Source organism: Delphinus delphis, chromosome 6 (genome assembly GCF_949987515.2).
Source record: "Delphinus delphis chromosome 6, mDelDel1.2, whole genome shotgun sequence".
NCBI classification, from domain to species: domain Eukaryota; kingdom Metazoa; phylum Chordata; class Mammalia; order Artiodactyla; family Delphinidae; genus Delphinus; species Delphinus delphis.
In genome coordinates this window covers 89,886,815-89,909,611 of record NC_082688.1, presented here as the reverse complement: position 1 = coordinate 89,909,611, position 22,797 = coordinate 89,886,815, and the positions used below count along the sequence as shown (strand labels likewise).

Genomic DNA, 22,797 nt, shown 5'->3' with positions numbered 1-22,797 from the left:
TGGCAGTTCTCATTATTGTTTTTTCCCCATCACCAGAAGTGTTTTGTCCTTATGAAGTTTTTTGAGGAATGAAAGGAAATAATGGAATTGTTTTATTCCTTTAAAGGCTTGGTTATCAACATTAACCTAATAAATATATTTCAAATCAAATAAAAAATGTTAAGCACTATACTTCAAGAACTACACTAGACTGTTAGGAAGATAAAAAGAAAAATTAGGCAGTTTTTGTCGTAAAGAAGCATATAAAGACATAGCTAGAATTCACAAAAAGGTAAATGTAATACTGCCTCTTTTATACAGAGTTCATAATATGACAACTTTAGTTATCCAGCTAGTCCAGAAACAGTCTTAAGAGTAAATTCCAGTTGTATCAAATGTACAGAATGTGGGGCACCTTCACTAAAACCCATCCATGGGAAAGCCAGGCTGTCGTGGCAACCACACACCCATGGGCATCATTTGTCTTGCCCTGTGGGGTGCATGTGTCTCATGGACAAGTGCCAGAGCAGCCCTCTAGGGAACAAGACTGTCAAAGCCAAAGTGACTGCCATATAGAGTGCATGTGCTAAAGTTTATGTACTTTGTTTGTAGGATTACCCCTCAGCCTCACATAGTTGCTCATTTACTTATATTTTATGCATAATTCTCATTTGCCAAAACATGTCAAGTTAAAAATAGCAAAATGTTCAGAGACAGTGGGAGTTGTGTATGGGGTGTATTGTGCATCTAAGGAGACCCGTTCAACAAGCCATGATACTGTGTTATCACCACTGATACCAAGAACATCGGTACAAACACAGCACCAGAACACCTGGCTGTGTGGGGAATGTTAGTGTAACTCTTAGGATATTATGGATTTGTAATTTAGTTATTGTATTGTGAATGATGAAAACCTGAAATCAGTGAAAGTTTATTTATAAAATGCATTTTTAAGACAACGGGGAGTTTAAAATACATTTTTTTAAGTTTCACCAGTCAATAGTTAAAATAAATTTTATCAACTTAAAATGGTAACGTGACCTAAAAAAATTTTACTAGCTATTCATTTAGCAATATTGCAAATAAAATTTCCACACAACTACAGAAGAAAGGTTATATGGACACATATCATAAAGTCAAATGTTAAATACCTGATAAACTTTCTTCATCAATAACCTGAAGATTGTTCTCATTGATTTTAAGTTCTTCTAATGTAGATGGTAGTTCTGAAGGAATCGCTACCAAATTGTTTCCATCCATATTCAGGCGCATTAACTTCTTTAGAAGCTTAAAAGGCAAATCTCAAAATTACTTTTTTATCTTGTCACAGATGTACAGTCATATATGTCATTTAATGGTCAGTTTGTGGTAGTTACTAAAGTTTCACAAACCTTCAGTTGCTCAGGCTTAGACAAGAATCCCCATATTCTCCCTGCCACGTAGATGTTGGTCCTGTTAATAGCATTTATTCCCTGGTATTTTCAGCAAACTACATTTGGTGATTTTGCATCACACTCACCCATATTTTTATGGTGACTTTAGAAAGCAAGAGAACGCTCCTATCACCACTGGACCAGTCATATTTTCCTAGATCTTAGGTTTTCAACTTCTCAGCAGTAGACACAAAGTTAATTAAAACATGCAATAATCTGAATCTGTCATAGATGCTAACAAGACAGCAATTTGAACCCTTTCAATGTGTTTGTGAACTCAGTTTTCCATCTATACTAAGTAGAGACAGAGTCATAAAATAGCACTAACGATTGTGGAAATTCTTCAAAATTAAATGCTACAAATGTAACAAACTGTTTCTATATGGTACCCAAACAGTTTTGACTGTCTGGAGAGTGCATATCCACATTTGTTTGTTAGCCAAACTAACCTACACTACCAAAGTTACAGAATGATTTACATCAGTGGTGCTCAGAGTCAATTTCAGCAGTTTGGAAATGGGACAGAGAATCCCAAAACAAGAAAAAGGTAATTTCCTACAGTGTCCTCTTTTTTGATCAAATACAGGAAATGCACAAGTCCCAACTGTTGTTCTATCAGGACGACTAGCATGAGGCAGGACTCCAGGTCTTTCACATGAACATGGACACCAAGTGTCTGGAGCTCTCTCGTCTGCAGTCCAGAATCTATATGAGAACCAGGAACTGAGCTTGTAAGAGGCCAGTGATTTGTCCAAAGAGTGGACAGAAGACCACCCAAGGGGATAAAGTTTGACCTCCTGGCATGTAACTTGTTTTACTTGGGCTTCTTTAAGCGCACACATTTATGAGTATTTGTTTACACACATAAACCCCTCCTTTCTTCTGCCTTTGTTTTTCTGAAAGTCCTTGATACTCTGTTTTCTCCCTTTTAGAAAAAAATTTTAAATCTGATTCTTTCAAAGGTTTACTCTATGCTTTTCTCTTTCCCTAGCGTATCCCCATGTTAATTTTCATCTGAGCCCATTTGTCTTTCTAGAACCCCCTCCTGCTGAAGTATCCTTTATCAGATTTTGCAGATAGCACAAAATAAGGAAATTTTGTATTGCTGGCCTGAAAATGTTAACAGAATTTCCAGATAAGCTCTCCTTTTTTCCCAGAAATACCTCATGTACTAAGAGACCATATTTCAACATGTTTTCTGCTACTTAGGGAGAAACTCCTCTATAAATTCAAAACATTAGTTTTGTCATTCATGCTGTTGTGGGTGCTTTAAGGACAGAACATAGGAAAAACAGCTAGAAACCTATAAAATAATATACTATATTCAAGATAAAACTTGACTACAGTTTAGGGACATCAGAAACTTTCTTCAGAGAAAACTCCAGTAAAACATTTTACTTTTCCTTCCTTCTCCATCTCCACCCACTGACAGTACAAGTCATGAAAAAGCCATCCACGTGGATTGTTAGAAGTCAGAGCATGTTATTTACCTTGAATGCTTTTGGACCTATGCCTGAAGAGGTGATATTATTTCTGCTCAGATCAAGCCTTTCCAAATTCGGTAATCCATTAAATGCTTCGTCCGGAATGGAGGTGATAGAATTGCCTAGGACACGTAGCAATTGTGTTTTAGGCCTATGTGCCTATAAATACATGTATACATGCACATGCATAGATAGCAAAAGAGAGCTTTATCTGGAGGAAAAGCAATACTTATAGCAAGGACAATATGTATTAAATAAGAAAATGAGTGTTTAGGAAAAAAACAAGACTGGGACTAGACTATTTCATATGGTCAAAATTTTCACTCTAAGGACTTGTCATGCTCCAGTACATCATGTTTTAGATGAAGCTGCTTTAAAACAGCCAGAATGTGGTTTGGTAGACAATTCTGTTAACATTATGCATTTTACAACAAAGATGTGTTTATGGAAGGTGCTATAGAGACTGATTTTTATAGTTCTTTGTATTTCCCTATTGACATTTCCTAGACCCTGGACCAGAAATATACTGTGTTTTACAATGAAACCCTGGGCATGTGACTTGCCTTCTTTGAGCATCAGTTTCCTCTAAGTAAGAAGCTTGGGGAGATAATCTCTCAGATTGCCTCCAGATCTTATGTTATAATTCTGTGACTTCAATCTATAGAAGTTCCTGCATGCTTTAATTTATGGGGTTTTGGTTTGACATTTAATTAAGTACAGTAGTCAATGATTTTTAAAGCCAGAAAATGAGCTTATCAGAAATAGTGAGTACTATAAAAATCATGTGGTGTCCTTCTTATAAAACCAAGATACTGTGACTGAGCACAGGTCATTCATCTTTCATAAGACTTTAGACTTTCACAATTTGTTTTGTTTTGTTTTGTTTTAATGGCAGAGCACACCTGGCATGCAGGCTACAGAAGGAGGGGGCATTGCTGGAGCAGGACACTCTGGGCATGAGAAGAATTCCTTAGGAGGTCATGTGAACATGGTATCAGGAAGGCCATAACACCAGAAATGTCCTATTGCAGATTGGCTATCCTGATTAAAGGGGTCACGCTGTGACCATTGAGTATTTATTTATACGATCATTTATTATTTCTGTGGTAGTTTATTTCTGTTACTTCCCCCAAGACACATCTGAAACCCCACTCAGATTCTCTCACCCCTGCATCTTCAGAGCTATCCCCAGCATGGGCCTTATTGCCAAGACTCATTCACTGTCCCAGTCTCCCCACCAGCCAGCCTCACACACGTATCTGTCCTGCCATTCCTCCACTCAGAGCTCTTCCTGGCCCTATAAGAATGTGGGCAAAAAGTCTGGACCACTCCATGCCTACCACAATGGCTAAAACAAGGGGGGGAAACAACAGGAACTCTCTGATATTGCTGGAAGGAGTGTCACAGCCATTTTAAGGAACTGTTTGGCAGTTTCTTATAAAGTTAAACATGCTTTTACTGTAGCACTCGGCAATCCCACTCCTGGGTATATACCCTAGGAAAAAGAAAACTTAGGTCGGCACAAACATCCATATGTGGATGTTTATAGCAACTGTATGCATAATTGCCCCAAGCTGGAAATAATCCAGATGTTCTTCACCTGAGACCTGTGGTCTGTCCAAACAACTGAACACCTCTCAGAAGTAAGGAGGAGCCAGCTACTGATAAACGCCACAACCTGCATAGCCCTCAGAAGCATTATGATAAATGAAAGAAGTCCAGCTGAAAAGGCTACATGCTGTATGATTCCATTTCTATGACATCCTAGAAAAGGTACTCTAGAGACAGAAAACATCAGGGCTGGTGAAAGGAGGGACATGAGAGAATTTGGTGAGGTGATGGAAATGTTATATCTTGATTGTGGTATTGACTGTAAGCATTTGTCAAAACTCAAAGCATAACAGGGACTTCCCTGGTCGTCCAGTGGTTAAGACTTCACCTTCCAATGCAGGGGCTGCAGGTTTGATCCCTGGTTGGGGAGCTAAGATCCCACATGCTTTGCGGCCAAAAAAACAAAACGTAAAGCAGAAGCAATATTGTAACGAATTCAATAAAGACTTTAAAAATGGTCCACATCAAAAAAAAAAATCTTAAAAAAACCCTCAAAGAATAACATGCTAATAATGTTTTACTATATATAAATTATACCTTCTAAACCTGGCTTTAGAAAAAAGTCAATAGGAAATCATGGTTTCACTTGGAGGAATTTACTTTATACCTGATGGTGCTATTCTGCAGTAAACACCTATCTCTTCTGCAAAGTTTTTATGTTTGAAGATTGTGAAATTAATCTGTTTGGGGTCAACTTATATTATAAAATTAAAATATAACATTCATAGGACAATGGGAGTTAACCACAAAATCAATTTAACGTCAACATCTCTTACCTATGAGCTCCAGACTTGTTATCTCTGGTGCTGTTAGCGGTGGTATTTGTGTGAGGTCGGCGCTGATACAGGAGATGGTTTTGTATGACAGAGAGCACCTGCTTGGCAGAGGTGGTATGCCCCTGGGGGTAGCTGGGATTGGGAGTTGAGAGGGCATCCTGAACATATCTCCTCTGACGGCGTCATCGTCATCCTCGTCCTCGTCCTCGTCCTCATCCTCATTCTCATTCTCCCTTGCTGGGTTTCTGTGTTGATGGGCCTGCCTCCCCTTCTCTCCAGGTCTCTGCTCTCCCCCTTCTCTGCTCTGTCGCTCATTGGGAGGTCTCCCCCAATCTCCAGGTCTAGGGATCTTTTCCTTTTGCTCCCTATCTTCATCTTGTTTAATTTCTTCTTCCTCCTCAAATTGAAGTTCCTCTTTTCTCAGTGCTTGATGCATTTCCACCCAAGGAGACGGCTGTTGCTTATGAAGTAAACTGGTAGGTTCTCTTTGTTCTGAAGAATCACCAGAAAATTCAGTTCTGTCATTTAATGCTATACTACTGAGTAGCAAATAGGAGGCTACTGACCACATAAGGAGAAGACAGCAGGGGCAAGTTGTGGTATTAATGAAAGGAAAAATCATAGTGAAAATTAGGTTAGTAAATAACATTCCCTGTAGGTATATGAGTGCAGTTTAAATGTGAAATGTATCTTGAAATTTTTGTTTGAAGTTTTAATAGAAATAAATAAACTTTATTTCTGTTTTGTAAGACTTTATAGGCAATTCTTGTTTTTCCTTGTGAGCCTTAATACTTATTTTTACTAAAGTATCATGCTATCTGGTGACTAAAGAGGGAATAATATTACCATATATTGCTTACCATAAGCAGTCCTATTGTGAGATTGTAATATAATCAGATGTGATAACTTTATAGTAGATACTGTTCAGTTAATTGGGCTTATTGATAATGTAAGAATTTGTACACTGTCAGACATAAAAAAGTGAAAGAGATGTACCTTTTACTTGTTTATGGTAGTGAAATTGGCTTTTATTTATAGATTTATTATATCTGTCTGATTTTCTTTCAGCTCCATGGGCCTAAAAGCATCCTCTGAAATTTAGAGTTATAGAAAATTCTCTTCTGTTTTCCTCCCAGACTCTGTACTTAAATTATTTTTACTTCTTGAGACCTATAGAAGATGTCCTAGATTTAGATGATGTTTCTTTAACCTAGACATATGCACAAGAGTACTTTTTATTATTACATGATGATGATAGCATAATATATAATAGTAGAAAGTTTATCTACATTTGTATTTAGCTGTTATTATCTTTGGCAGAAAGTGGGGAAGACTTGACAAAGACCAGATTTTAGACTCACCCTCTGAATGAAGAGTTTTAGGGAAAAGTGAGCTCAGTACATAGATTTTCTTTCATCAAAATATAAAAATTTACTTAATCATTTCTATGATTTTATTTAATGCCATACATAAATCACCCCCAAAAAAGAACTCAAAATATAATTATGTGAAGGAATTACTTGAGATTTCAAGTCAGTATGTATTATAAAGTCTGTGAGTTATTTTTTTCACATCTCTGACAGAACATGCAAAAGGAGAGTAGGAAAAAATTAGCAAAATGAAACTAAAACTATCATATTGAAACGTTTAAAATCTTTTCTGTATATCCAAGTTTATTTTTCCAAAATAACCACAGCATTTCAAGAATAATAGTTCAAGTCCTTTGAAAAATGTCTGAGAATTTCTGGATCTTGCCTTTATAAATCTTCTGTTTCATATCCCAAGGAGTCAGTTTCATTAAAAACTTTTATTTTCTAACATTTTTTAAAGTCATAATAGCTTAGTAAAATAATTAGTAGTATACACCAAAATACAGTTCCTAAATGTTCTGATGTTCTTCCTGGTAGGAGACTTTTGTAGGTAACCACCCTGTGATCATCCTGTGTGCTTGGAAACAATCTACCTTGATCATAGGCAACAGAAAATATCTGTATCCCTTCCCATCGAATTATTTAACACATATTTATTTATTTCATAAGCTATTGGCCAGGCTTTTCTTGCAGGAGTCCTGAGGCTTCCTCCCTAGAGTCCTCTACTGCATCAGCCTCATAGATAAGGCACAGTGAGCAGCCAACAAAACCTCATAGTGTGATCTTTCTGTGCACAGCAGTGCCACAACAGAAAGCCACTGCTCCAGGGCCATTGCCCTTTATTTCCCTAGGATTACCTGAGCAGTAATGACTGCACATAGACTGGGAAAACTGCACATAGACTGGGAAAACTGGGAAAACTGGGCTTTTTCTCTAGATGCAAACCACTCCTCTCTTTGTTCACCATGAGTTCTTCATCTTCATTTGGGTTGATAACTGTAAACACACTGAGTTGAATTAAGTGAGATAATGCATGTAAGGAACTAAGCAGAGTTCTTCACGCATACTAAGAACATGGGAGCTGTTTGCTATGTAAATTCTATCACTACATCTGTAATGCTGCGAGTCAAATGTGGAATGTGATCTGGTCTGAGTTTACTCATTCTAATAGAGCTAGAACTCTAAAGCCAAGATGTTTTATTTTTCTCTCCCCTATCATGCAATTTCCCAAATAATTTCCATGTTTAGCATCATTGTGCCAATATTTTAAGTACCCTGATGACTAGTTTATCATAATTTAAAATTTAAGGTAGTGACAAAATAAAAACAAATGGAAGTTAAAGACTAAATCACATGTGATATTTTGTTTGGGCTAAATATTTGTACCAGTATCAGAGCAGACGGGGCAGCATTCTCCTTCAAGTGTAACTGTTTGGGGGCACATCTGAGGGTGGCACTTGGTCTCATCACAAAGGACTCTTCCATTCGAGCAGAGGCAGGTAGTGCAGGGCTCAGGAGACCATACAGCTTTGTTATACATGATCATCCCATTTGCCAAACAGTGTCCTTTCTTTCCTAGAAGAGAACAGTAACATTTAAATTCCTTGTATGATTACTAGCACTTGTGAATGGAAGTGAGCCCAATGTGATAGACCCACACAAGAATAACATTCTATGTTCTTTCATGCAGAGGATAAAAGTATCTTACAGGTGTAACCCTCTGAAATGCTTTTCACATGCTGTATTCTCAACCCCTCTTACTTAGGCTCTGAGAGTGACCTCCTCATGGTAACTTGAGCCTGAATCGTACTTCCATCCTGCATCTGTCAGGATGGCTAAGTTATACAACAGCAACAAACAACCCCCAAATCTCAGTTATTTCTTGTTCCTGCTATGTGTCCAATGTAGATATTGTCAGGATAAAAAATAGGCTTCATCTCCAAGCAGGCTGCCCTGATGACCAGCACAGCAGTGGGAATGTGAGGTTGCAAATAACACACAAGCTCTAAACATGTCTAATTATATTGACCAAGGCAAATTATACGGCTACATCTAACTTCAGAAGAGAAAAAGCAGTATAGTTCCATCACATGCCAGAGAGCAGAGAGCTGGAACAGCACTAATGATGAATGAGCCCACATTGTACCCTTCCTGATGTGCAGATGGAGAGGTGAAATAAGACTGTATGCTTGTGATGCTTTTTACGTTGAATTCTCGATGAGACATTGCAACAATCTCTTATTTTTTAGAATAGTTGTGTTATTGAAATACAATTCAAATACCCTTTTAAAGTACACAGTGCAGTGGGTTTTAGTATATTGTTTTCTCTACATAGAGTGTTGTAGATACATGGATATGTGTGTCAACTAAGCAGGCCATTAGACAGTCAATTTGAATATTAGAGGGGATGTTTTCCTTCCAATCCTAGTGTTATTCCTGATAACTCTTTTCCATCTGTTGAGCCACTGTCCCCGCAAATGAGCTCTCACATTTGTCCCCTTCTTTCCCTTACTGCTGTGTCAACCCTGTTCAAGCCCTACCCATCTCTCATTTGGATACTTACAGTAAACTAATCCCACCCATCCAATTTCTCCCCTGGAAAAAAAAAATAGATATAATCAGGAGTTGTCTCCTGATTATAAAAATACTATAGTGTATCAAAATTCCAACAGCCTTTTTTGCAGAAATGGAAAAGTTAATCCTTAATTTCATAAGGAATTATAAGGGGCCCCAAATAGCCAAAAAAAATCTTGAAAGAAAATAAAATTTTTTGAGGGCTCACACTTCCAGATTTCAAAACTTACCACAAAGCTACAATAATCAGCTTATACCAGTATGGTACTGGCATAAGGATAAACATATAGACCAGTGGAATATTGAGAGTCCAGAAATAAACCCATTACATCTATGGCCAATTGATTTTTGACAAAAGTGCCAAGCCCATTCAATGGGGAAAAAAGTTGTCTCTTCAACAAATGGTGCTGGGACAACTGTATATCCGTATGCAAAAGAATGAAGTTGCCCCCTACCTCATGCCAAATATAAAAATTAACTCAAAATGGATCAAAACCTAAATATAAGATGTAAAATATAATATTCATAAAATAAAGCATGACCTTGGATTTCGCAATGGATTTTTAGATATGATTCCAAAAGCACAAGCAACAAAAGAAAAAATAGATGAATTGGACTGTATCAAATTTGGTCCATTGGAGAACATTGTCAAGAAAGTCGAAGGACAATGTACACAATGAGAGAAAATATTTGCAAATCATATCTGATAAGGGTCTAATATCTTGAATATACATGAAGAACTCTTATAACTCAACAACAGAAAGCCAGCCCAATTAAAATATGGACAAAGGACTTGAATAGACATTTCTCCAAAGAAGATATACAATGAACAATAAGCACATAAAGAGATGCTGAGAGTCATTAGGGAAATACAAATTAAACCACAATGTGATAATCACTTCACTTCCACAAGAATGGCTATATTTTTTAAATGGAAAATAATGGCAAGGATGTGGAGAAATTGGAGTCTTTGTATATTGCTGGTGGGTATATAAAATGATATAGCTTCTCTGGGGAACATTTGGCAATTTCTCAATAAATTAAACATATAATTACCACATGACCCAGCTCCTAGGTACCTGATATTCCACTTCTAGGTATATACCCAAGGGAACTGAAAACGAGAATTCAGATAGAAACTTGTACACAAATGTTCGTAGCTGTGCTATTCACAGTAGCCAAAAGGTGGAAACAACGCAATTATCCATCAATGGATGAAAGGATAAACAAAACATGGTATTTCTCTGCAATGAGATATAATTCAGCATAAAAAAAGAATGAAGTACTGATACACTGTACAACATGAGTGAACCTTGAAAACATTATGCCAAGTAAAAGAAGTCAGACACCAAAGGCCACATATTATAGGACTCCTTTTATATTAAATATTCAGAATAGGCAAATTCATAGAGACAGAAAGATCAGTGGTTGCCAGGGATTGCGGGGAGGAGAAAATGGGGAGTAAGTGCTTAATATATATGTAGTTCCCTTTTAGGGTGAAGAAGGTGTTCAGGAACAAGATAATGGTGACGGTTGCACAACATTGTGAATATACTTAATGCCACTGAATTGTACACTTTTAAATGGTTAAATGATAAGTTTTATGTCATGTGTATTTTACCACAATTTTTTTTTCTTTTCTTTTGCGGTACGCGGGCCTCTCACTGTTGCGGCCTCTCCCGTTGGCAGAGCACAGGCTCCGGATGCGCAGGCTCAGCGGCCATGGCTCACGGGCCTAGCCGCTCCACAGCATGTGGGATCTTCCCGGACCGGGGCACGAACCCGTGTCCCCTGCATCAGCAGGCGGACTCCCAACCACTGTGCCACCAGGGAAACCCACAATTTTTTTAAATTGTACTGTAAGACCACTGGAAAACATTTTAGGACAATTTAGAAATCTTTCGTATACATCTTCTATACCTTTTAATGCACATCACCCTATGCTGCATATTTTTTAAAACAGATTTGAGATCACATTATGCATACTACTTTTCAACCTTTTTATTTTCTATTATTATAGCTTGGATATCTTTCCACTTAATTAGGGAAATTGACCTCATCGTTCTTTAAGAGTTATGGGTACCCTATAATCATCATTTTAAATTCCCTGCCTCCAGGCTCTTTCTTCTCTCAATCATGTTGTAAATGTGACCTAAATTGTCTCTTTTCCTGGTAATTGTATGTTATTTCTGTTAACTTCGTGGAAATAACATCATTTAGAAGCATTTGGTTTTCTTGAGACAATGTATGAAGTATTGGTCACAGAACATTATGTGGTGATACATTCTTTTGAAAGTTTTATGTAATGGTACCATATGTATAATATAATTACTTTTTCCTTCCAAACCTGGAAAAATGTGGACCAACTAAATATTAGTGTTTAAAAATGCCTAGTTGAAATCTTCGGAAGAATTTCCAATCTTTTCAAACTTTAAAAATTCAGTAGTTTGGTCTATATAAAATAAATTCAGTGGCTTAACTTCATGTTTGGTTGAAAATATTTAATAGCCGTGAGTTCATAGACTCATCTGAATCATTTATTTCTATATCCTAGATGATCTATCATGATAAATGAAAAAGCAGTTTTGACATGTATATTACTATATTATGATTACAACTATTTTAAGTACATGGCATAGTAAACAGACTAGAAATAATAAACCAAAATAGTAACTATGATTTTATAAATGTAGTTATAGGATAAGTAATATTTTTTCTGTTTTACAATAATTTGTATTATAAGTATATTCTGTGAATGGTTTTTTAAATTATTTCAAAATTTATCTTTGTAGATTAAACCAAAAGATAATATAATAACTTGAATTTTTAAAAAATTTTCTTTTTGGAGTTTCTCTCTCTTCCTCTCTCCTACTGTTTTCTTACCTGGTAACACATTATAGCTTGCTTCTACTCCGGGAAATCTTAAAAAGGATTCAAACTTTTCCTCCGTACTATAATCCAAGTTAACCATGGGAAGTGTTGCTGCTGGTGTAACTATCCTCATTTGCTGAATTCCAAGCTGTCTACTGGATCTGTGGATGGGCGAGGAACTTTTTCTCTGTCTTCTATAATACATCTTCCTTCTTTCCTTCCTAGAAGTTTCTTCATTTTGTCCAAAGTCAGTTTGAATAACGAGAAGCAGAAGAAAACAATACAAGCTTGAAAACTTCATGCTTGCTTTTTCACTATTTGATTCCTAGGATGAGAATGAAACAGAATTTCAGAGTTAGTGACTAAATTTTTACCTCTGAAAATTGGCCTATAATTGCCTATATCCCTCAGCAGCAAGCCTGTGAGATATGACACATATAATATATGGGCTCTATGCTATAGTATTACTGCCAAGTCAGAATTTAGAATTTTTCTGTCAGAATCAAATAATTTTTAGTACTTTATTGCTAGACCAGACATGAGCAAACTTTTTCTATAAAGAACCATATAGTAAACATTTTAGGTTTTACAGGCCATGCAGTCTTTGTCATAACTACTCCACTCGACCCTTGTAACATGAAGGTAGACAATATGTACACAGTTTATGTATGTGATATGTACACAGTTTGTGTACGTGATATGTGCACAGTTTGTGTACATTATATGTGTACAATTGTGTACACAAATTCCAAAACAGGCAGTGGGTCAGACTTACCCCCCAGGCCATAGTGTGCCGACCCCTCTCTGGACCACTGTGTTGTAGGTTTTCAGAGGTTACTCAGGAGGTTTCTCTCCACCTCTCTGCCAAGTCATTCTGTGACTAACATCATCCACAATTCATTTTCCCAGCTCTTATATTTTATTATTTTTTTCTCTACTGTTCTAATTTTCTTTGTTGGGGGGAAAGAGCATAATTGCACCAAATAAAAATAACAGCAAACAGCAAACTACTATCAGTTATAAAGAGGTAAGAGGGACAAAGAGTAACTTTTAATCAGCTGGTCTCAAGAGGAGTACAGGGCCCTGCACATGGTGAAGCTGAAAAACATATTTGAGAAATGAATACTTTTTCAAACCTTGAACATGGATTAGCACAGAACAGAAATCCCTGAGAGGGGGAAAATCCAAGTTGAGCTCCTGCTCACTGCCTGGAGGGAGTTCCTTCCGAGGCTGAAGACCAGGGTGAGGACCCAGGCAGAGCCCAACAATCTCCCTGAGTTGAAAAAAGAAACCGAAAAACCTGGGGTCCTGGGGATGCCAGAGAGGCAAGAGTTTGCAGAGCAGAGCACAGGGAGGTGAGAGCTACCCTGAAAAAGACTTCCAAAGATATCAAGTCTTCAACCGAGTATGATTAGCACATTTGTATGAGAAAACTACTCAACACTTGAGAAAGAACTACCATGAAGGACAAAAAAAGAAAACATCCTTTAGGCTAGAAAAGGCTGGGCAGACTCTGTGTGTCCACCAGTCATAGTGGAGAACCTGTACTGCAAAGGGCATCAGACAGAGTGCTCAGAAGGGCATCGGCACATCAGAGAAAACAATTTACCCTAGACTAACGGCTGATCTGATCCCATTTACAGCACTGAATAGCAAGCCTCCAGAAAGGATCAAACGGTGTGCAACAACTTAACTATGTCCCAGAGCACCCAACAAGTACTGGGAAATCCAGCAAAAATTTACCAGGCACACAAAGAAACAGGAATTGTTGACCCATGATGAGGAAAATCAATCTATTGAAACCCATCCATAGCACAGCTGACATAATTATTAAGTAGGTCATTAAAAGTTATTAAAACCATAATCTGCATGTTCAAGAACGTAGAGGAAAGATATTTAAAGAAATCCAAATTGAACTTTTAAAGATGTAAACTACAATGTGAGAGAGGAAAAACTATACTGCAAGGGATGAATAGCACATTAGACACTGCAGGAAAAAATTAGTAAACTTGTAAACATAGTCACAGAAATTATCCAAAATGAAACACACACACACACATGACCAGTAAAAAACATGAACAGAGCATCTTCAAACTATGGGACAACTTCAAGAAGATCAATTTATGCCCAGTTCCAGTCCCTGAAGGACTAGGGAGGCACAAAAATATTTGAAGAAATAAAGACTGGTCATTTTCCAAATTTGATGAAAACTATAAACCCACATATCCAAGATCAATAAACCCCCAAAATAAGAAATATGAAGAAAATTATGTCAAATATTCATCATAATCAAATTGCTTTAAAACCAGTAATAAGGGGAACATCTTAAAAGTGACCAGAGAAAAAGACACAAAGTTAAGAATAGAATAAAAGACTTCTCATTCAAAACAGTACAAGCCAGAAGACAGTGGAACAATGACTTTCAGGTACTGAAAAAAATCAACTTATATACTCAGTGATAATGTCTTTCAGAAACACAGGCAACATAAAGACTTTTTCAGACATAGAGAAGCTGAAGGAATTAATCACCAGCAGAATTGCACTGTAAGAAATGCTAAAGTAGAAGGAAAATTATATCAGATAGAATTATGGATCTACACAAAGGAATGAATATCACAGGAAATGGCATATATGTAGATAAATGCTCTTTTTTATTTTTAAATCTCTTTAGAAGATGCTAGTTTAATACAGTCATCTGCTTAACAGTTGTGTTGATTAATATAATAATACTGTATTTTGGGGTTTCTACCTTAAGTGAAAGTAAAATGTATGACAACAGAAGCAGAAAGGAGGAAAGAGGAAGTGTAAATATACTGTTATGTTCTAATACTATAAGCAAAGTGGAATATCAACTGAAGATAATTGTAATAAGTTAAAGATGCATACTATAAGCCCTAAGGTAATCACCAAAAAAACAAGAGTTATAGCTAATAAACCAATAAAGGTGATAACGTGGAGTAATAGAAATAATCCAAAACATATTACATGTAAATCATATTAAATGTGAATTTATTAATTGCCACAGAGACTGTCCACATTGAATTTTTAAAAATTAAGACCCAACTCTAGGGACTTCCCTGGTGGTCCAGTGGTTAAGACTCCATGCTCCCAATGCAGGGGGCCTGGGTTCAATCCCTGGCCAGGGAACTAGATCCCACATGCATACCACAACTAAGAGTTCACATGCCACAACTAAGGAGACTGCAGCCTCAACTAAGACCCACCACAACAAAATAAAATAAAATAAAACAAAATAAAATAAAATCCCAACTCTATGCTGCCTATAAGAAACTCATGCTAAATAAAGATACAAATGGATTAAAATTAAAAGGATGGAAAAATATATACTTTGGTAACACTAATCAAAAGAAAAGTGGGGGCTTCCCTGGTGGCACAGTGCTCAAGAATCTGCCTGCCAATGCAGGGGACACAGGTTCAAGCCCTGGTCCGGGAAGAGCCCACATGCCGTGGAGCAACTAAGCCGGTGCGCCACAACTAAGCCTGCACTCTAGAGCCTGCGAGCCACAACTACTGAGCCCATGTGCCACAACTACTGAAACCCACATGCCTAGAGCCCGTGCTCCACAAAAGAGAAGCCACCGCAGTGAGAAACCTGTACACTGCAATGAAGAGTAGCCCCCGCTCGACTCAACTAGAGAAAGCCCACACGCAGCAATGAAGACCCAATGCAGCCAAAAAAATAAATAAATAAAATAAAGTTTTAAGAAAAGACATATTTAACTCAATAAAAAAAGTGGATGGCTATATTAATATAAGATGAAGAAGAATAAAGAGAGCCATTATGTAATGATAAAAGGATCTATTCATGAAGATGTAACAATTCTAAGCCTTTATACACTGAACAGTACAGATGCAAATTACATGAAGAAAAAAACTGGTATAGCTGCAAGAACTAGACAAATCCACAGTTATCATCCAGAATTTCTACTTTCTTCTCCCAAATCTGGATTTTTAAAATAGTAGATCACAAGCTAAAACAACAAGATAGCACTGTACCCTGTTAGAATGGCCAAAATCAAAAACACTGACAAATTGTGAGGTAAGGGTGTGTAGCAACAGGAACTCTCATTTATTGCTGGTGGGAATACAAAACCATACAGCCACTCTGTAAGACAGTTTGGCAATTTCTTACAAAACTAAACATACTCTTACCCTGCAATCCAGCAGTCATGCTTCTTAATATTTACCCACATGAGCTGAAAACTTATATCCACACCAAAACCTGCGCATGGATGTTTACAGCAGCTATATTCATAACTGCCAAAGCTTGGGAACAACCAAGACATCCTTAAGTAGGTGAATGGATAAATAAACTGTGTTACATCCAAACAGTGGAGTATTATTCAGCACTAAAAAGAAAAGCTCTCAAACCATGAAAAGACATGAAAGAATCTTAAATGCTTATTACTAAGTGGAAGAAGCCAATCTGAAAAGGCTAGTACAGTGTGACTGCAACTACATGGCATTCTGGAAAAGACAAAACTGTGGAGACAGTACAGACATACTTCGTTTTATTGCACTTTAGCATGCTTCACAGATACTGCATTTTTTAACAAATTGAAGGTTTGAGGCAACCCTGCATCAAGCAAGTTTATTGGCACCTTTTTTCCAACAACATTTGCTCACTTCATGCTGTCACATTTTGGTAATTCTCACAATATTTTAAACTTTTTCATTATTACCAAATTACTATATTTGTTATGGTGATCTGTGATCAGTGATCTTTGATGTTACTGTTGCAAAAAGATTATTATGCTCTGAAGGCTCAGATGATGGCTAGCATTTTTTTAGCAATAAAGTATTTTTTAATTAAGACAGGAACATTGATTATCTTTTTAGACATAATGCTATTGCACATTAAATAGAATACAGTATACTGTAAACATAACTTTTATATGCACTGGGAAACCAAAAAAAATTGTGTGATTCCCTGTGTTGCAGTATTAGCTTTATTGTGGTTGTCTGTAACCAAACACACAACATCTCTGTGGTATGCTTATATGCTTATTTAGTCAGAGTTGCATGTTCATTGATTTATGATCCTACTTTCAGTTTGTGTTTTCATTGTGGCCAGGTGATGCTCTTGCTTCCTAGCAATCTATATCATTTATAATGGTGCTTCACTGTATAGAACTCAGATTTTGAATGAATCTTTGAAGTCATCTGCTTTTCCAGTAATGGGAAGTTCTTTATCTTCCATGTTCAGACAGCTCTGTCAGAAAAGTCTTCCTTAGATTGAGCTACAATTTGTTGTTCATATCATGGCCCATAAGAGATTTACAGATAAGCCATGTTCACACAGTTTTCTTTCTCCTGAGTTCTTAATCTTTTTTTATCAATGCTTTTTAAGATGTGTTTAAGTTTCTAAAACTAGTACATAATTTTTAGAAACTCAAAATGATACACAGGCATAAAAAACAAGTTGCCTTAACGATAATTCATAGTTTAGTACAACGGTAGACCTACTTTTTCTTCAGGGTCCAGAGAGTAAATATTTTTAGCTTTGCAGGACAACAGTCTCTGTTAAAACTATTCAACTTTGTTATTGTAGCCAAAAATAACCATAGACAAGTAAATGGATGGCCACAACTGTATTCTGATGGCACTTTGAAAAACAGAATTTGGCCTATGGGCCATAGTTTCCCATCCCCTAGTTTAAGGGTATCTTTCATGATACCTTCTAAACATATATGAACATATATATTTAAACATAAATGGAATTGTTCGATATACTGCAATCTGTTTTCTTTCCATTCAGTAATAAATTGTGGTCATATGGACATATATGTCAATGTATGTAAATCTATCTGGTCTGTGCACTCTATTTTCATTCCATAAGTTATGTAACAAACAATTTGGTGATGGATATTTAATTTTTTCCACTTTTCCTCTGTTGTAAACACTCCTGTGGAAATTCCCTTTTGGTCCAGTTGTTAGGACTCTGAGCATTCACTGCCAAGGGCACGAGTTCAATCTGTAGTCAGTGAACTAGGATCCCACAAGCTGCGTGGCGTGGCCAAAAAATGAAACAAAACAAAACACTCTTGTGCATATATCTTCTGGAAATATTTTTATGTTCTTTTTTCTTTTTTTTTTAAACTGAAGAATAGTTGATTTACAATGTTGTGCCCATCTCTGCTGTACAGCAGTGTGACTCAATTATAAACATATATACATTCTTTTTTTATATTCTTTTCCATTATGGTTTATCACAAGATATTGAGTATAGTTCCCTGTGCTATACATTAGGGCCTTGTTGTTTATCCATTCTAAATATAATAGTTTGCATCTACCAAGCCCAAACTCCCAGCCCATCCCTCTCCCTCCCCTCCTCCCCTCCTCCCCCTTGGCAACCACAAGTCTGTTCTCTATGTAAAAATATGGAATGCTTCACAAATTTGCATGTCATCCTTGTTCAGGGGCCATGCTAATCTTCTCTGTATTGTTCCAATTTTAGTATATGTGCTGCCAAAGTGAGCACTTTTATGTTCTTAATTGTAATTTTTAATTTATAAATAATGTAATAATAGATTTTCTGTTGTTTTTAACTATATTGTCTCTTGGGTTTATTTTTGGATGAAATTTAATATAAGTCACTTTGGTCATATTTATTAATATATTTTGAGGCCATGATATAGGTATATACACATTTAGAATTGTTATATATTTCTGGTGCTTTTATCATTAGGTACTTTCTGTATCTCTAGTAGTGTGTTTTGTCATAAGATCTACTTTGTCTAATTAATGTAGCTGCTTTCTTTTTATTAATGTCTACTTAATATATTTTTTGCATCATTTTACTTTCAGCCTTTCATATTTTCAATATATTTTCTATTAGCGTATCATTTTTAGTTCAATATGACAATTTTTATCTTCTAATTGGAATAGAAAGTCTATTTTTATTTACTGTAACACTTGATATGTTTGAATTTAAATATATTTTCTGAATATTTGCATTCTATTTGTCCTGCCTGTTCTTTGTTTTTTTTTTCCATTCTTGCTTGCTTTCTTTTTAATTGATTGCTTAGTTTTTATTATTCCATTAGTAATTGTATACTTTTCACTATAAAGTTCTTTGTAGAGATTACCACATACATCCTTAACTTATCAAGTCTAATATAAATTAGTACCTTTACCTCTTTCTGGACTTTAACTTTACTTACCTCATCCTAGAACATATACTACTTTTGTCGTATATTTTAATTCTTTATATTTGTTAAACCCTCAAAAGATTATTATTATTTTATGCTGAAAGTTCATTTAGATCAGGCTCTCTCAACCTTAGCACTATTAACATTTGGGTTGGATAATTCCTTTGTTGTGGTGGGGGGCTGGCCTTTGTATATTTAGTAGCATCCCTGGCTCCTACCCAGTAGATACCTCCTCTCAGTTATAACAACCAAAAATGTCTTCATATATTACCAGATGTGTCTTGGGGGTGGAAGGATTCAGCCTGCCTCCAATTAAGAACCACTGATTTAGATCTTCCTAAACATTTATCCTTTTTCTTTCTTCTTATTTCTTTCTGTATCTCCAGTCTTCTATCAGGATTATTTTCTTCCTAAAAAATACCTTTTAGTAATTGCCTTAGTGCAGGACTGCTGATGACCAGTTCTTTTGTTTGTTGGTCATATGAAAATGTTTATATCTTATGTTCATTCTGAAAGGATGTATTTGCTAAATATGGAATTCTAGATTGACAAGTGTTTTCTTTCAGCATTTGGAAGATTTCATTCCAGTATCTTCTTGTTTCCATATTTTGTGTTGAGTAGTCATCTGTCAATCTAATTATTTCTCCTTTAAAAGTAACTTTTTTTGTTGCTTTTAAGATATTCTCTTTGGCTTTGGTTTTCAGCTGTTTTACTCTGTTGTACATAGATATGATTTACTTGGTTTTATCCTATATAGGATTCATAGCACTTCTTGAATCTGTGGACTGATATTTATCAAATTTGGAAATTTCTTAGCCCTTACATCTTCAAATAATACTCTCCTACTTCTCTCTCCTCTTTCTTTTCAAAACTACAGTGACACGTATGATAGCCTTCTCATTATGTCTTTAATGTCACTTTCCCTCTCTTGTATTTTTTATCCTTCTCTCACCCTGTGATTGATTCTGGTTATTCCACTAACCTCCCTTCCATTCACTAATTATCTGTTCAGCTATGGTTTATCTGCTATTAAATCCATCCATTGACTTCTATTTTTCTATTATTGTGTTTTTTTAGTTTTTCAGCTTTTCAGTGGGTTCTTATTGTTTCTGTTTCTCTACTGAAATTTTCAATCTTGTTTTTCACGTTTTGAACTTATTAATCACATTTATTTAAGTCTGAGTCTGAAAACTCCATTTCAGGACATTCTATATGTCTATTTCTATTGTCTGTTATTTCTTTCTAGGTTTTTAACCATTTTCTTCTGTTTCTTCCTATGCCTGATGGCATTTGATTGCCAACCATTGTATATGAAAAATTGTGAATATACTTTGAAGCCTACAATGATATATTTATTATTTATCCTAAAAGGATTTACATTCAGACATGAGGTTAAGGGCACTAACAATCATAAATTGAATGATTTGAAGCTGAGTTTCACTATAACTAATTAATAATTATACTTTAAGTCCCAAACCAAAACCTGATGATTTCATCTGCATCACTTTTGCCTGCCACCCCTGCTGCTTGATTGGCCCCATTCCTTGAGTTTTGTTTCTGTCTTGACTTGAGAGGCTGTTTTAAAGCTATACTAAGCTTCTCAGTCACCTCTTTTGGTTCCACAGATGCCTCCAGAAGAAAAGCTGTTCCAGACCTCTTAGGATTCCAGTCCTATCCCAAATATTGGCCCTGTTATTTTTTCCTATTTTTTTCTAATTATTCTCAGTAGGCTGAATGGTCTGAATTGCATAGTCTGCCATTATAAGAAGCATGAGTTCCCTCAGATTAGTTTTATTGCCCTGAAATATATCATTTTTCTTTTAGAGAATGTTTTGGGTTGTAAAAGTTTTGAATTCATATATGTCAGAAAATATCATTTTGTTTAGTTGGAAATAGAATTATGATTTTAGAATAATTTTCCTTCAATACTTCATAGGTATTGTTCCATTTGTTTCTTATATCTGTTACTGATGAAAAGTTTAAATTGAATCTGATTCTCATCTCTTTGTAATAAGTCTTTTTTCCTCTCTCTGTAGAAGTTTTTTTTTCAGATTTTGAACTCATTTTTAATATTCAGAAGTTCTACTATAATGTACGGGTTTTGTTTTTTTCCTTATTGTATCCTTCTTAGGATCTTTTACTCTAATGACTTCTTTCTTTTCCACACAAGCTCTTTTTACACAGTTCTCTCCCATACCTATTCAAGGCTATGGTTTTTCTCTTTAAATTCATTCCCATCTTCTCTCTGTATTTGAAGCATTCCTCACAGTTTCTGTCTCACCAGAAGCTCCCCTTCTTATTTCCTACTGCAGCTATATATCCATGTGTGTATTTGTTTGTAATATATCTTCTCTTATGTCTAGGTATTTGGTAAGAGGAAAAGAGTGATATCTGCTTAGTTTGCCCTCTTGAATCTCAGTTCTTTTTATAACTTCATCTGCCAGAATTATCCTCCTGTAGTCAGGATGTACTTGGATCATATGCTGACTTGTCACCATTTTCCCTTGGCTCAACAAATAGCAGCCTCTAAGTTATTTTCATGTCAACTAACCTCAGCATGCAATCTCTTTTTCAGTATATAGGTACTTTAATTACTGCAGTAATTTCAAACCCTTTACTGTAGGTCACTGAAATGAAACTATATTAGAACAACTTTTCATAATCTATATTAGTTTTAGAAAAACTAACATGCCAAATATAAGGGAGGAGCAAATCCCCTAGCTGATTGGTGGCTAAACTTGTCAAAGCCCATTCAGAGAGCAAGGTAATATGTTGGGAAGAAATAGCAACAGCAGCAGGGGAAAGCAATATGAAAAGTTGCACTGTGAGACAGGGTAGAAGTAGAATTTGCTGAGTGGCGGGGGAAGTGAGCTCTGACAGAGAGCATACATAAAATGTGCTCTACATAAAATGTGCTCTACATAAAATCTGTACATGGAGATTTTCTTGCTTTGACAGTCATATATGTGACTCTCCATCCTGTGGTAGGTGAGAGTTATGAGGAGTCAGGCCCTGGATCTAAGGGCTCTGGAGATAAACTTCCATGAGTGTCTCAGGCATCGTGTTGTCCCTGAGCCTCTTACTTAGCAGAGCATTGCCCAAGCTCACCCTTCTCCCATTATCCCCATCCCTCTTTGTCTTCCACCCCCCTCCCAAACTGGCTCACTTTTACTTATCCAGAAATCTAAATAGATATGTACAAAAATAAATTTACAGAGCTATCTTAATTTTAAGAAAATCAGAATCTAAATAGTCTAATTGAAATGTTTAAATAATGTTTATGAAATGGCCTCTCAATACTAATTTTATCATTGATGCCTCGGCCTTTGTTATTTTCAGTGATTTATAGAATTTCACATTTATTTAATATTTATTCCAAAAACAACTTTATAATTGAGTGAATATGTTTCTAGAGGTAAACTTTTATGACACAATAGGTCTAATCACTGTAGGTATTATTTTGATCAAGTAAAATTTTCTTTCATTTTAGCATTTATTGTGTTTATCCCAACATTAAATATCATCTG

General features: G+C 36.0%; 2 protein-coding genes and 1 non-coding gene across 4 annotated transcripts in view; 1 reads left to right on the top strand and 2 right to left on the bottom strand.

Annotated features, from left to right (window-relative positions):
- The window catches only part of CENPP (centromere protein P), a 223,929-nt gene that overhangs the window by 154,217 nt on the left and 46,915 nt on the right, over window positions 1-22,797 (top strand). The gene's annotated exons all lie outside the window — the stretch shown is intronic.
- The window catches only part of ECM2 (extracellular matrix protein 2), a 36,743-nt gene that overhangs the window by 13,373 nt on the left and 573 nt on the right, over window positions 1-22,797 (bottom strand). The window contains exons 2-6 of one of the 2 annotated variants that reach the window (XM_060015044.1): window positions 12,111-12,423; window positions 8,040-8,228; window positions 5,284-5,841; window positions 2,903-3,018; window positions 1,131-1,266 (exon numbers count right to left, since the gene is read on the bottom strand). In XM_060015044.1, the coding sequence (XP_059871027.1) occupies window positions 1,131-1,266; window positions 2,903-3,018; window positions 5,284-5,841; window positions 8,040-8,228; window positions 12,111-12,399 (1,288 nt within the window). In that variant the 5' untranslated portion in view covers window positions 12,400-12,423. The remainder of the gene's footprint in view (window positions 1-1,130; window positions 1,267-2,902; window positions 3,019-5,283; window positions 5,842-8,039; window positions 8,229-12,110; window positions 12,424-22,797) is intronic. The other variant, XM_060015045.1, reaches the window with a different exon arrangement.
- LOC132427780 (U6 spliceosomal RNA) lies at window positions 18,494-18,600 on the bottom strand. The gene has a single exon (XR_009519987.1). It is a non-coding gene; the product is annotated as a U6 spliceosomal RNA (small nuclear RNA).